The sequence below is a fragment of the Grampus griseus genome (assembly GCF_964374135.1).
Source record: "Grampus griseus genome assembly, chromosome: 3".
Taxonomy (NCBI): Eukaryota; Metazoa; Chordata; class Mammalia; order Artiodactyla; family Delphinidae; genus Grampus; species Grampus griseus.
Window position 1 is genome coordinate 75,813,264 of NC_139019.1, and position 12,097 is coordinate 75,825,360.

The window sequence follows — 12,097 nt, forward strand, 5'->3', positions numbered from 1 at the left end:
TCAGGTTCCTGCCCACGGCAAATCTGCCCAGTCAAGTCTCAAAATAGAAGTTTAAAATGGCCACATCAACATAACTGTAACTATTGCCACAGAAACATGCAGCTATGATTACTGAATTTAATGAATAATAATGTAAGTAATACAGTATGATCATACCACAAAAGCAGCGAGGCTCCTTGCGGGTGAATCCCAGTCAAAGCAACTATTAATGTAGTATGCAGCATTTACGAGCACCATGACACAACGCTTCATTCTGATAAAGTTTCTTAGTAGCAGCTACAGGAAAATGAAAGTATTATTAGAATTTGCAAGACTAAAACCCATCAGATATGCTACAAAATTCTTCAAGTTTAGTGTGATTTAAAATGGATTCAGAAAGTTAATAAAGTTGTAAGAATATACCAAGCAATTTTGCTCACAAGTTAGAAGAAAAGAAGTATCTCTAAGAAGGTGAAAAGAACTAAGTTATAAGTGCAATTTCTTAGTTAAATATATTTGCATAAATAATACTATCATGCAAATTGGGCTACCTCTATTCAAAAGAAAAAAAACAATCTCCAACAGTTCAAAAACATTTTTTTGCCACTTAGAATACTGGGAACCTTAAATATATTTAAGAATTCTGAAGTCCTGTGCTTTTAAAATGCTTTAAATGCTTTAATTTCAAGATATTTCAAAGTGAAATGGATAACTGGGGATGGTTTTATTTAGGGCCTTAGGGAAAAACCTGTCAAGTACTGCTTTATTATAGAAAAGTAACATTTTTTTCACCATTTCAGTAGGATTCTCCCTTTCTTACTATCATAGTCTCATTCTCTCTCTCTCTTTTCCCTCTTCGTCTCTCTATCTCCCTCCTTCCCACAATAAATTTCACCCACATTTTCTCATTACTTTTTCATAATTTTGGATTTAGGGAAAAATGTATGACAAGTACTTTACAAAAACTGTTACTTAAAAAGGTATATGACAAACTATTATATACAAAATAAGCTACAAAGATATATCGTACTACACAAGGAATATAGTCAATATTTTATAAGAACGACAAATGGAACAAACCTTTAAAAATTGGGAATCACTATACTGTACACTTGTAACATATAATACTGTACATCAACTACACCTCAATAAAAAAAAAGAGATAGAAAAGCTACAGATATTGAACAAGAAAAAAAAGTATATGAGAATTGAAATAATTTAAATTAAAAATTTTAAATTAAGGCATGACTGCAGCTGTAAGAAAAACAGCCCGTGCTCTAGATATAGGTTCAAAAAATTACATACAGCTATGTTAATAATTAGAGTAATATGTCTGCAGGTTAATATTTTGCTACTTCCAAGTACACTTCAAGGCCCATCTGGTATTTTAAAGGAGCTATGTAAAGTTAACCGGGGTCATATAGAAAAAATAACGTATATATGTGTACATATAGATGCACATACATGCATACCAGTCTAAACAAGTTAAAATTTCTTTCAGGGAAAGTAAAAAGTGTCTCTATTTGTTTCCTTCTTGGCCCCTGATCACCTTACTTTAAGTGCTACTTTTATAACTTTTAACTATAACTGTGGAAATATGTAATCTGTATTTCTGTTCAGATAGGTATTACATTTGTAACTCATGCATTGTCTTTAAACAACTAAAGATTGCACTGTTTATGGTGAAGTGATTGGATTAAAACCAAAATATTTTTGGTCTTCTAATAGCACAGGAAATTATTAAAGATTTTAACACGCACAAATGAGTTCTGTAAACTTTATAACCTCAAATACATTTGATTTTAGCTGTGTTATTTGGAAGTAAACAATTTTTAAAAGGAGTAGCTTAATACTCTTTTCTTAACTTGTTATCAAATTGAATTTAAAACTACAAGTCTAATTATGAGATATCAAGCATAATTTAAAATTTCTTCATGATATAAAAATCAGGGTTCCTGATTTTCTATTTTCTTAGCTAAAAATGCCAATAATAGTTCACTTCTAAAAGATCATAGTTAAAATCTAATTAAGAGGAAGGCTTCCCTTAAAAGATAGAGCCCCCTCTCTCGTGGATTAGAGGGAAGAACTTTATACTGGGCTCACTTTACAGACACCTGCATCATACCTGTGGGTGGTCTGGACATATATTTGAACCTCAGCTTTTGGTGTTCTCATTTACACATTCCATGGCAATCAAATTGTATTTTATGTTCAAAATGATCATTCTTCTGCTAACGCATGAACACATATCCATTCTATGCAGAGCCTACAGTATCCCCTTTCCTTTCTGACCACCCCCATCCAACTTACTAGTTTGGTATTGTCCTTGTTTGATCTTTTAAGGAAAGGAAGGGAAAAGAGAAAAAGAAAGAAGAAAAGAAAGAGCCATTTCACATCAGTAGATGATCAAAAATTCCATAGTCTTCCCCCCTCCTTACCTCCAAAGTTTATTTGAATTTACATAGATGTTTTACAGATATAATCAAGTCTTCCCAGAGGGATTAATCTTTCCTTGCTTTTTACCTGTTTAGAGAGTCTGTTTTCCTCTTCAATGTACTTCTGTTCTTTGGGTATTAATGTTCGTAAGCTGGCTTTCACCTATACATCAACATATGTGTCTGTTATGGAGTAATATAGTACAAATGTTTACAAGTTTTTCACGCAGTTCAATTTGCAATAATTTCGAAAGTTTCAAAGTCCTGGCTGCTGTGCTCATAAAATATAAATGTATACAGTTGCACATGCATGCGCTTCCATTTCTGACGCCGGCAGGCAGCGACCAGAGCACAGCCACAGCGGCAGCCGCCAGCTATAACAGAAAGTGTGGGTGTGCCAGGCAGTGGCAGAAGCGTATTCTCCAGGATACATCAAGGTTTAGAGAAAATGAGGAATGACAGAAATTCTCTACAAATCAGGAACAAAAGCTTTCATGAAACTGAACTCTTTAGCAGTACAAAAAAGCCAAAGTTAAGACTTACAGCATTAAAAATCACATCTATTTCAAGATAGATGACCCCCTTTGTTGGCCCTGTCAGCTGCTTGTTTTTCAAGACGTAGGCTTTCTGTTCACCATTTTGAATCTGCGGGAAAAGGACATGACAGCCGTCTGTCTCGCGGTCTCCACTGAATACACTCCCTCAGTGACCTTTGACCCCCAGCTGCTGAAACTGACAGAGAACCCAAAACAACTGTGGCAATTCTGACAAGTACCTGTTCATTACCAGGATCAAGTCTGTCAGGAAAAATTAACTATCATGGGATTCAACATGGCCGTGCATTGAGTATGTTAAAATTTTTAGTGTTCTTATTACAGACCTTGGTTGAGAAATGACAGATATAGAGCTGAGGGTTTTTTTTTTTTTCCTTGAGCAAAAGCAACACAGAGCAGTGTGTCAGGTGAATGAAACTTACGGACAGCAATGGTATAGCAACTTTGCCCAGAAAGTCAGCACTTCGATCCCGATCTTCATCATAAACTGTCACTTCAAGAACTGAATGGATATCTTTAATGTTGCTGTATAATAAATATATGTAAAGAAAAAAAGACTTCATCAGTGGGGAACGAGAACACAAATGCTTTCGAAAATTTAGATAGCTCCAGCTGATTTGGTATATATATGTTTTATGTATACCATTTGCATACACATACATAAGGTAGCTTGGTATCTGACAGAATTTCCCACAATGCACCTTAGTAGACATGATGGTTCTATTATCTGGAACTTTGAATACAACTGTAACTTTAAGTTATAATTTTTCAATAAAATATAATTTCCATCTGGATGGGCAAAGAATAAGTTATTGTAAAAAAAATCAATAAGTGGCACTTATTTTTTTTTTAGACTTGTCCTATTCTTATTATTACAATAATTCCCATCTTCTTGTTACTCCCACATGAAGCACTACCAGGTTTGATTTCAGCAAGTGTCACAGTATAGTTTATATAATTTTTCTTTTTTATCATAATAGAATATCTCCTTTATCTTTATAGCTCTCACCAAAACTCTGACTTATTTCTGTTTGGTTTATAGTAAAAATTAACCAACACAGAGTATAGAATGAAGAAAATGTAACATTGATAGCTATTGTACCACCCTAGGATTTAGAAATTAAGTAGTGTTCCATTATGTTCCAAAGACAACATATGTTAATAAACAAGTATGCAAGCTCTTCATATTTTGTTTCTAGAAAAATAAGCCCCAATTGTTGACAGCATTTATTCTTTGATCAAACTGTTTACCAAGAAAACATGAATTAAGAGAAAACAAAAAATGAATATATTCATTACTGAAAGACTGCAACCACATGTGAGAAAAGGCTTTATCAGAGCACAATCAATTAATGGCTTTGATAATTATCAAACCTATTCATTCAATTATGCATTCCAGAGAAAAACACTCTCCACAACCTTCTTAGGAGTGCAAGTCTCCTGACCAGGCTTTCATCTCTTATAAAAATGTGAAATTCCTTAAAGATAAATTGGTCAGATAATTAAATCTGATTAGTTACTGGCTCTTAAGCAAGGACATTATAAGAAATTAATGAGGAATTTAGCAGTTTCTCATATACGAAAATAAAACAGTTTCTCATATACGAAAATAAAATAAAACTATGTTAGAAAACTTAAGAAGTACTTCTGTTTGGAGAGTTTTCCTTTGTTCAGAGTTCATTTCTAAAGCCCAGCTTAAAAAAAAAAAAAAAAAACCACGGACTTAGGAGATACTATAGTGTAGCATCGGCAGCTTTTACAGTGCATGATCGAAAAGATTTACAAACTTTTTAAAACAAAAAGAAAATTAACTCAAAGTGTTTTCTGGTACATAGGACAGTACTTAATATTCTTATTGTGCTAAAACGCAACAAACCAAAACTAAAACATCTGCCGAATCCGAGACTGGATTGTTTGCTGATTTGAGCAATGGAACAAATAGAGCTTTGTCCTCCTTGGTGTCAGTGCAATTGGGGAGAATTTCAATAGAAAGTATAAAAGGAAGAAGCAGTACGGCAATTCAGTTAATGGGAGCAAAATCCTTCATCAAATCATATATAAAATGCATAGTTTCAAAAAAATATCTGTGAAAACAAAGAAAAATGGCATACCCTTTCCCCAGGTTTCACTATCAGGAAGGTAATGCAATTATGCAATTCATTGTTGCTGGCAAAGGCAGGCCAGATTCATTGAGTTGTTAATCAGTTAAGAATAAACGCACAAAAATAAATATCATTTAGCAGCAGTTTCGAAATGAGATCAAAGAATGACTACTTACAATGTGAAGACTTTGTTCCACTCAGGATTGAGATTTTTGTAGACGGTGTGTGTTAGCAGCCTATCATTGTTCAGTTCAACCACACAAAACGGGTCACTTTTACCTACAAGAGATACGGAGGGAACATTTTTAGTACAAATTGCACCCACAGTTCACAGTGTCGTGACCGTGACCACATCTCTTTTCTAAAAAGTTTTATAGAAAACAAAAAGTAAAGTAAAACTTTAAAAATTAAAAAGTAACATCAAAATAGAGTTAGATGTAACTGGGTGATGCTAACAATTGTGATTCAGAGCAATTTAGAACTTGAAAAAAGTAAAAGAGAGCAAATTACATGGCTGCTATTTTAATTTGCAATTTTTTTTACAAAAATACTACTATAACTGCTGGTTATGAGGGGAAACGTGATACATGTCCATCCCTAAATCAGATTTTATTTAATTCAATGACCTTTGAAAGGTTCAGCCCCTTTACTTTAATGCATGTATTTTCCAGCTCATCTGACTCACTAGGAACTTGTAATAGAAATTCCTAAACAAGTTTATTTTGGGAAAACTGTTATATTGCAGAATTACAACCTTTTTATCTGACTTTAGATTCTCTTCTGAAATATCTATGGCATCACAAAAAGGTAAATTAGATCCTCTGAGGCAGAAAAAAATTCTGCCATTTGAAACTTAACCTCAGTAACCAATCTGCATGTTAAAGAGCAGTATTTTTTCTGTCCACGGAGAGTGAAGGATTTGGAAGTTATCATATATTCAGAGCCACTCTACTCAGCCATAGTCAAACCTCATCCATTCGGTAATTATATCTTGTGATGTCCTCAATATTTTTGTAATGTCATGTCCTGTATTGTAAGAACCCATAAAGTCATTGGCTCTATGGGGGCAGCATTAATGATATTAGTGCAGCATGTAATTTGTTTGATACCTTATACAAATGACAATGAAATCAATATTTAGAGAAAGCTGTCCAGAGGTCATATCTTTTAAACTACAATATTGATTTAGACTACATAAGAGGTTAATGTGCATATTATTAACTTTAATGATAAAGAATAATTGTTTTAAATGCATTGTGAATTGTAGTCACAGTAGTTTACACTTCTGTGAAAGCTTAAATATCACTGAAGATTTTCAATTAAATTTTAATAGGAAAGAATTCATTAGCTATCAGTGACAGATAAGCTATGTATTCCCACACAGCAGTGTATTTACTTTCCATATTGTAATTTTGAAAATGAGCTGTACAAACTGTGATTCACCTTTAATTTAATTTATTAATTTTACATTAAAAAAGAGATTTAATATGTGTGTGTTAGTTCAGTGGCCTCCTATAGCCCAGGATAATTGCGTAATTTAACATTATGGCAGTCTTTTCAGTTTTTGGTCTTGGGAATAATTTTCAATAAAGAATAGAGAACTGAAACTCTTTAAGGTCGGGTGAAAATTTTACCTCTGGTTTAGGATCTGTGTTTTTCCCCACCTTCTTCAGTCCTCTTGCCCTACCTGTTACCACTCTCATTTACAACTCACACATGCCATGAAAGATGGTATTCAAAAAAATTTTTGTTCATTAAAACACGGCGTAATAGGTTTTATTTGCCACATCAACAACTTTATTTTCTCCCAAAGAATTCAGGTACAAGCATGAAAAATAGATTAGTTTTCAAAAGCTTAGTTATTCTGAAGGCTCATATTAAGCATCTTCTCTCCACATCTAGCTTTGTGCTGGGTACTATGGTATAAACAAAAGAACAGAGCACATAAATTCCAACCTCAAATAGTTTATAAAAGGTTTGGAGAGATAAAATATATCTACATATAACAAACATAGGGAAGATTAAAGCCACATTTATGATAGAATTCATGTCAAAAGAGTATTTTACTTTCACTTTAGATGAAATGATAAGCTTTGGAAACATTTACTTAAAAGACAAGTGTAACTCTCATACTCTTGCTTGGACCTCATTTTAACTTTTCTTATATACACGTACATTCACGTTAATCAGTAAAAAGTAACTACAAAAAGATAGCACTTTTCAGTATTTTTGTTCCCTCATTTTCACTTGCTTTACTTCAATTACTATTCTATTTCAACTGACTTGGTTTTACTTTCCCTCAAATGACCAACAATGTGTAACAGATTCAGTCAAAACGGTACCACTGCTTCAATAACAAAACACAAGAACACGCTCCAGAGACCGAAATCTATGGTGAAAAAATTTACCTTAAACTTCTACAAACAGAGGATGAAAATCTTTACTTGACTTTTTTCCCCACAGGAAGTATATTCAGTTGTGTAAGACTGAATACAGTTCTTTCAACCAACCCCATGGAAAGTCTCCCAAATCATCACCTTTATTGCTGTATTTTTAATTTACTGACAGTAGAAGATCTAGAGTCAGTGGTTGGCTAAAGGATCAGAAAGAAACAAAATCTGTGCTTAATGTTTAACATTTTTCATATCTTGTTAAGAAACTGATACATTTATCAAACTCTATGCCCATGAGGTAGTGGCAATCCATATTTTCTTACTATTTAATTGATTATTTCTGAAGACCATTCCTAGGGAAAACCAGTATCAGCCATCTATCATCACATTACTTAATCTCTCAGTTACTCTCCTCTACTAGAAGAAAGATGTTAAAGAACTAGAGGCATTTCCACACCAAAAACAGTGTAGAGCCTTCTAGAGCCACTTCTCAGTCATTTTGCTATTCTAAATTCCAGCGGCATACCATCACTGGCAAAGATATTCTCCTATCAGAACCTATATTATAACTTGGAATGGGTAACCAATATAATTTTTAAGAGACCATGTTAGACATTATGCAGAATGTAATGGTGCTTACGTTAAAAAAAAAGAGCCTTTTGCCTGAGGTAGATCAAACTGCTATTTAACATGGCTTTAATTCAAGCCGATTTTCTCCAATCTGAAATCTATTATTCTTAACCTGCTTACAGTCATATAAAAGGCTGACTGTGGTCAGTGACATGACCCAATCCATGTAAATGCTGTCATTTTCATTTTTTTGAAAACTTCTTCTCAAGTTTAACACATCTTCTTCTCAAGTTTAACACATCTTTGATGTCTTCTCAGAGCCCATAGGTTAAAATCCACATCATATGGTATAGAATATAGTCTTTCATCTCCAATCTCAAGGTCCTTAAAGTCCTTTACTTGAGCTGTATCACACCTTTTGATTCCTCAAATATTCCATGTACTTCCAGAGTTCTGGGCAAGGCATTAAAGTTCAAAGCAAAAGCCCAGTGGTCTGGGAAAAAGGGCCTAAACTTTGGAGGCTGAGCAATCTGGGGTTGAATACTCACTCTAGGACCCTGGACCTGTTTCCTCACACATTCAGCAGTGACTGTAATGGTCCCTTGCAGATATAATAGTTAGAATACAAGTAGCAGAATGTCTGGCACACTAGCAAGGACCTCAATAAATAATAGCAATAATAAGGGCAATAATAGTAGCAATAATAAGCGCAATTACAATACTTATTATTGTCATAATTGTAAATATTTTCTGAGATTTTATTATAAGCCCAACATTATGTTTTCAAAAAATTTTATGACTACTTTATGAGAAAGATGCTTTTACTATTTCTATTTTACAGAGAGGAAACTGAAGCTGGCAGATTATATAACTCACCAGGTCACACAGGTTGTAGTGAAGCTATTATTCAAACCCAGGTCTATCTGATCTTCAGAGCCCTTGCTCTACCCCTGTTGTCCATGCTCCCTTTAATTAAATAATATTTAAATGTAAGCCACTAGGCAAGACCTTTCCCAATAACTGTGCCTACCTCAGTATTTAGTGGGCCACACCCAAGGAAAGAGCTGGGTAATGCCTTGTCTATAGATACATTCATTCAACAAATATTTACTGTTTACCACGTACCAGGCACATTCTATATGCTGGGGAGACAGACATAAAACAATTTTAAAAAACCCTGAACTTATGGAGTTTGCATTGAGGAAGAAGAAAGACAATGAATAAGAACATTTTATAGTATTTTAGAAGGTGATAAGTACTATGGAGAAAAATTAAGTTGGGAATGTCAGTGAGGAGATAAGGACTGCTGGTATATATGAGTAATTTTTAAAAGGGCTGCCAGAGAAGGTCTCAGTGAGAAAGTGACATATGGGCAAAGAAATGCAAGAGGCCAGGGAGTGACTGTTGCTCAGAGAAGTGACTGTGCCTGGTGTTTCTAGGAATATCCAGAAAGTTAGTGTGTCTGGAGGAATGGATTGGGGGTGGGGGGTGAGTATTAGATGGCATAGTTAGAGAGGTACAGGGAGGGTGGCAGGCCTCTGTAGGATTTAGCTTTCACTTGAAGTGCTAGGGCAAGTTTTTGGAGGGATTTGGGTTGAGGTGTGACAGGATCTGACGGCTGCTATTTGGAGAATAAGGTAGAGAGAGGACAATGGAGGAGACAGGGAGAAGAGTTGGGAGGATATTACAATAACCCAGGTGACGTGGAGTGGTTCGATTCTGGATATATTTTGAAGGTAGAACCAACAGAATTTGCAGATGTCATTATTGAACAATCTATTGTGCCTCATATTATTATTTGGGAATGGAAAACAATTTACTGAGCTTAGCCAAGTCAGTCTTTTTTTGCAAGGTCAAGAAGCATTCAACAAAATGCTCTGACTAGATATTTCTAGAATCCAGCAGAGGAAAATTTAGGTAAGGAGAGAAAGGCAATTTTATTTTTAACTCCCATTTTCATCTTTTCCTTCTAAAAAGTTATGTTTTTACAGTTATCAGTGTGGATGCCAACATTAGTTCTTTGCACACTATGTTCTTTTTGACTAATTTGAAAAGAATCCTCCTGCCATTCAAGGCATTAAAGGGCAATTAAAAATTAACAGCAATTTCAGCCAAAATAACAGTAAACAGACAATATCAAATACTATAAACTTACTACTAGAAAGCACACACTAGACTTTTATTTTAAAGAACCGGCTACACATAGTTAATGTGTTTATCTGGTTTGCTAAATGATGCTTTAAATGACTGGCTTTTCAGTTCCTAAATTTTGCAGTCTTGATTATGTGCCACCTAAACAAACAAAAACAATCACAGAAATACCAATGATGGACCTAACCATTAAGTATCTCCTTAATTATTCCTTCTTTTCCTCCTTTTATCATTCCAGTTAGACCCTGTGATATGCTGCGTTGCTTGCTGAGAGTACTGGAGGAGTGGAGTTGACTACAGGATGCAGTGTTGATGTCTATAAAGTGCACTGTACTCTGCAAAGTTCTAGAGAGTGATGCAAAGCCGGCCCCTGTTATCATTTTATTCGGTCCTGTCAGGCTAGAAGTGCAAGGAATGAAAGCAGCATCCAAAGCCGAAGTGTATTTTGTTTCTGATCATTTTTGTCTATCTAAAATAAAGAGTAGAAATGCATGGGAACAAAGATTCTATAATCTCGTTTCCCTCTTACTCATTCTTGTCAGAAGACTAAAGCATTCTTCCTTAACTTTTGCCATTTTGGCTAAAAAGTGCCTATCCCTCTCCTTTCCAGTGCAAGAAACTGGAGATTTTGGTTTGGATGCAAGATAGAAATTGAAGCAGTGCTGGGTGAGGACGGGGGCAGGGGGGTTGATTGTGTTACCTGCCATGACAGCTAGAAGAGAATCTTAGCTTTCCTTGAGAACATGGCCACTTTCCATGTCGATAATTTCTAGAGAGAAATAGGAATACATTTTGAAGCATTCATTACTTATTCCGTGTCTGCTTGTCTCACCCCAGAGTTATAATTATGATAAGATTTAGTCCAGCTCTCAAGGCACACACAATTTAGTGGGCAGGATAGACATGTAAATACACAATTATAATGCAGGGTTGTAAGCGCTGTAATAAAGGTAAGTAAAGAGTGCAATGGGAGCAATGAAAGGAAGCATATCATTCTCTAAGTCTAGAACAGGAAGAGGAAAAGAAAATGAAGACTTTTTCCCAGTGGAGATGATGCTGGTGATCTATGCTAATTACACATCTCTATCACCGGCAATTTTAGAAGTGAAGGACTTTAAGAATTTGTGATAAGGACTATTTAGCTTACATCTACTTGTTTAGCCCTTTAATAGGGTCTCTGTAACACAAAACCTAAATCTATGTTATATAACAATTATAAAATAGATACTTACAAATATTATGTTAGGACTGATGCATTTATCCATAATCTAGTTAAATACTAAGAGCTATCTTTTTTGCTATGGATTTTTATAGGGAAAAAAATCTCCCAAGGGAATTAAAATTAGAACGAGACTCTTTTACCTTAACTCATAAAAATAAACTTATAACAGATCTTAAAGCATCTACTCTATTACTTCAGTTCTCCTTGCGGTGAAAAGACATTCCTATAACCATAAAAATAAACATCAGAAATGTCTTCAATGGGCATGTCGAATGGCAAACTTCAAATCGCAGTGAGGATTAAACAGGGTGCACTGACTGGCTAATTCTCTCTCACTCTTAGCCCTTGTTCTCTGAGGTCACCACACTGACATATTTACAAAGAATTGTGGGAAAGTCAGCACCACCCCTGTTCACTTGCTACCTGTATTGTGGGCAAGTGGATAACTTCAGTTTGTGCAAACTACTGGTCTGAGTATTAAAGTCACTCAAGAGATACTGAATGATATTCTTGCTCCCCAAATAGAAAGTTAATTCTGATCCATCAGTGGTGGGCTTTGTCCAAGGTCATTTTGCTGCTGACAAGTGGCACACTTTGCTGGTTGTGATGTGTTATAAAAATGGGTGAGTGTGTGGGGACCCAGTGACCACCTCTTTGTTGCCATGTCTCTGAAAACACAGAGGCTTTCAGT

At 34.9% G+C, this 12,097-nt stretch overlaps 1 protein-coding gene across 16 annotated transcripts in view; it reads right to left on the minus strand.

The window, feature by feature from the left end:
* MCTP1 (multiple C2 and transmembrane domain containing 1) overlaps positions 1 to 12,097 on the minus strand; it is a gene marked incomplete at both ends in the record, with an annotated part of 537,186 nt that overhangs the window by 159,432 nt on the left and 365,657 nt on the right. For 14 of the 16 annotated variants that reach the window (XM_082650521.1, XM_082650520.1, XM_082650519.1 and 11 more), the window contains 5 exons: positions 157 to 276; positions 2,503 to 2,577; positions 2,958 to 3,059; positions 3,391 to 3,493; positions 5,247 to 5,349. The exons of 1 other annotated variant lie outside the window; for it this stretch is intronic. In XM_082650521.1, coding sequence (XP_082506647.1) covers positions 157 to 276; positions 2,503 to 2,577; positions 2,958 to 3,059; positions 3,391 to 3,493; positions 5,247 to 5,349 — 503 coding nt within the window. Of the gene's footprint in view, positions 1 to 150; positions 277 to 2,502; positions 2,578 to 2,957; positions 3,060 to 3,390; positions 3,494 to 5,246; positions 5,350 to 12,097 lie in introns of those variants that run through there. One more of the 16 variants, XM_082650517.1, reaches the window with a different exon arrangement.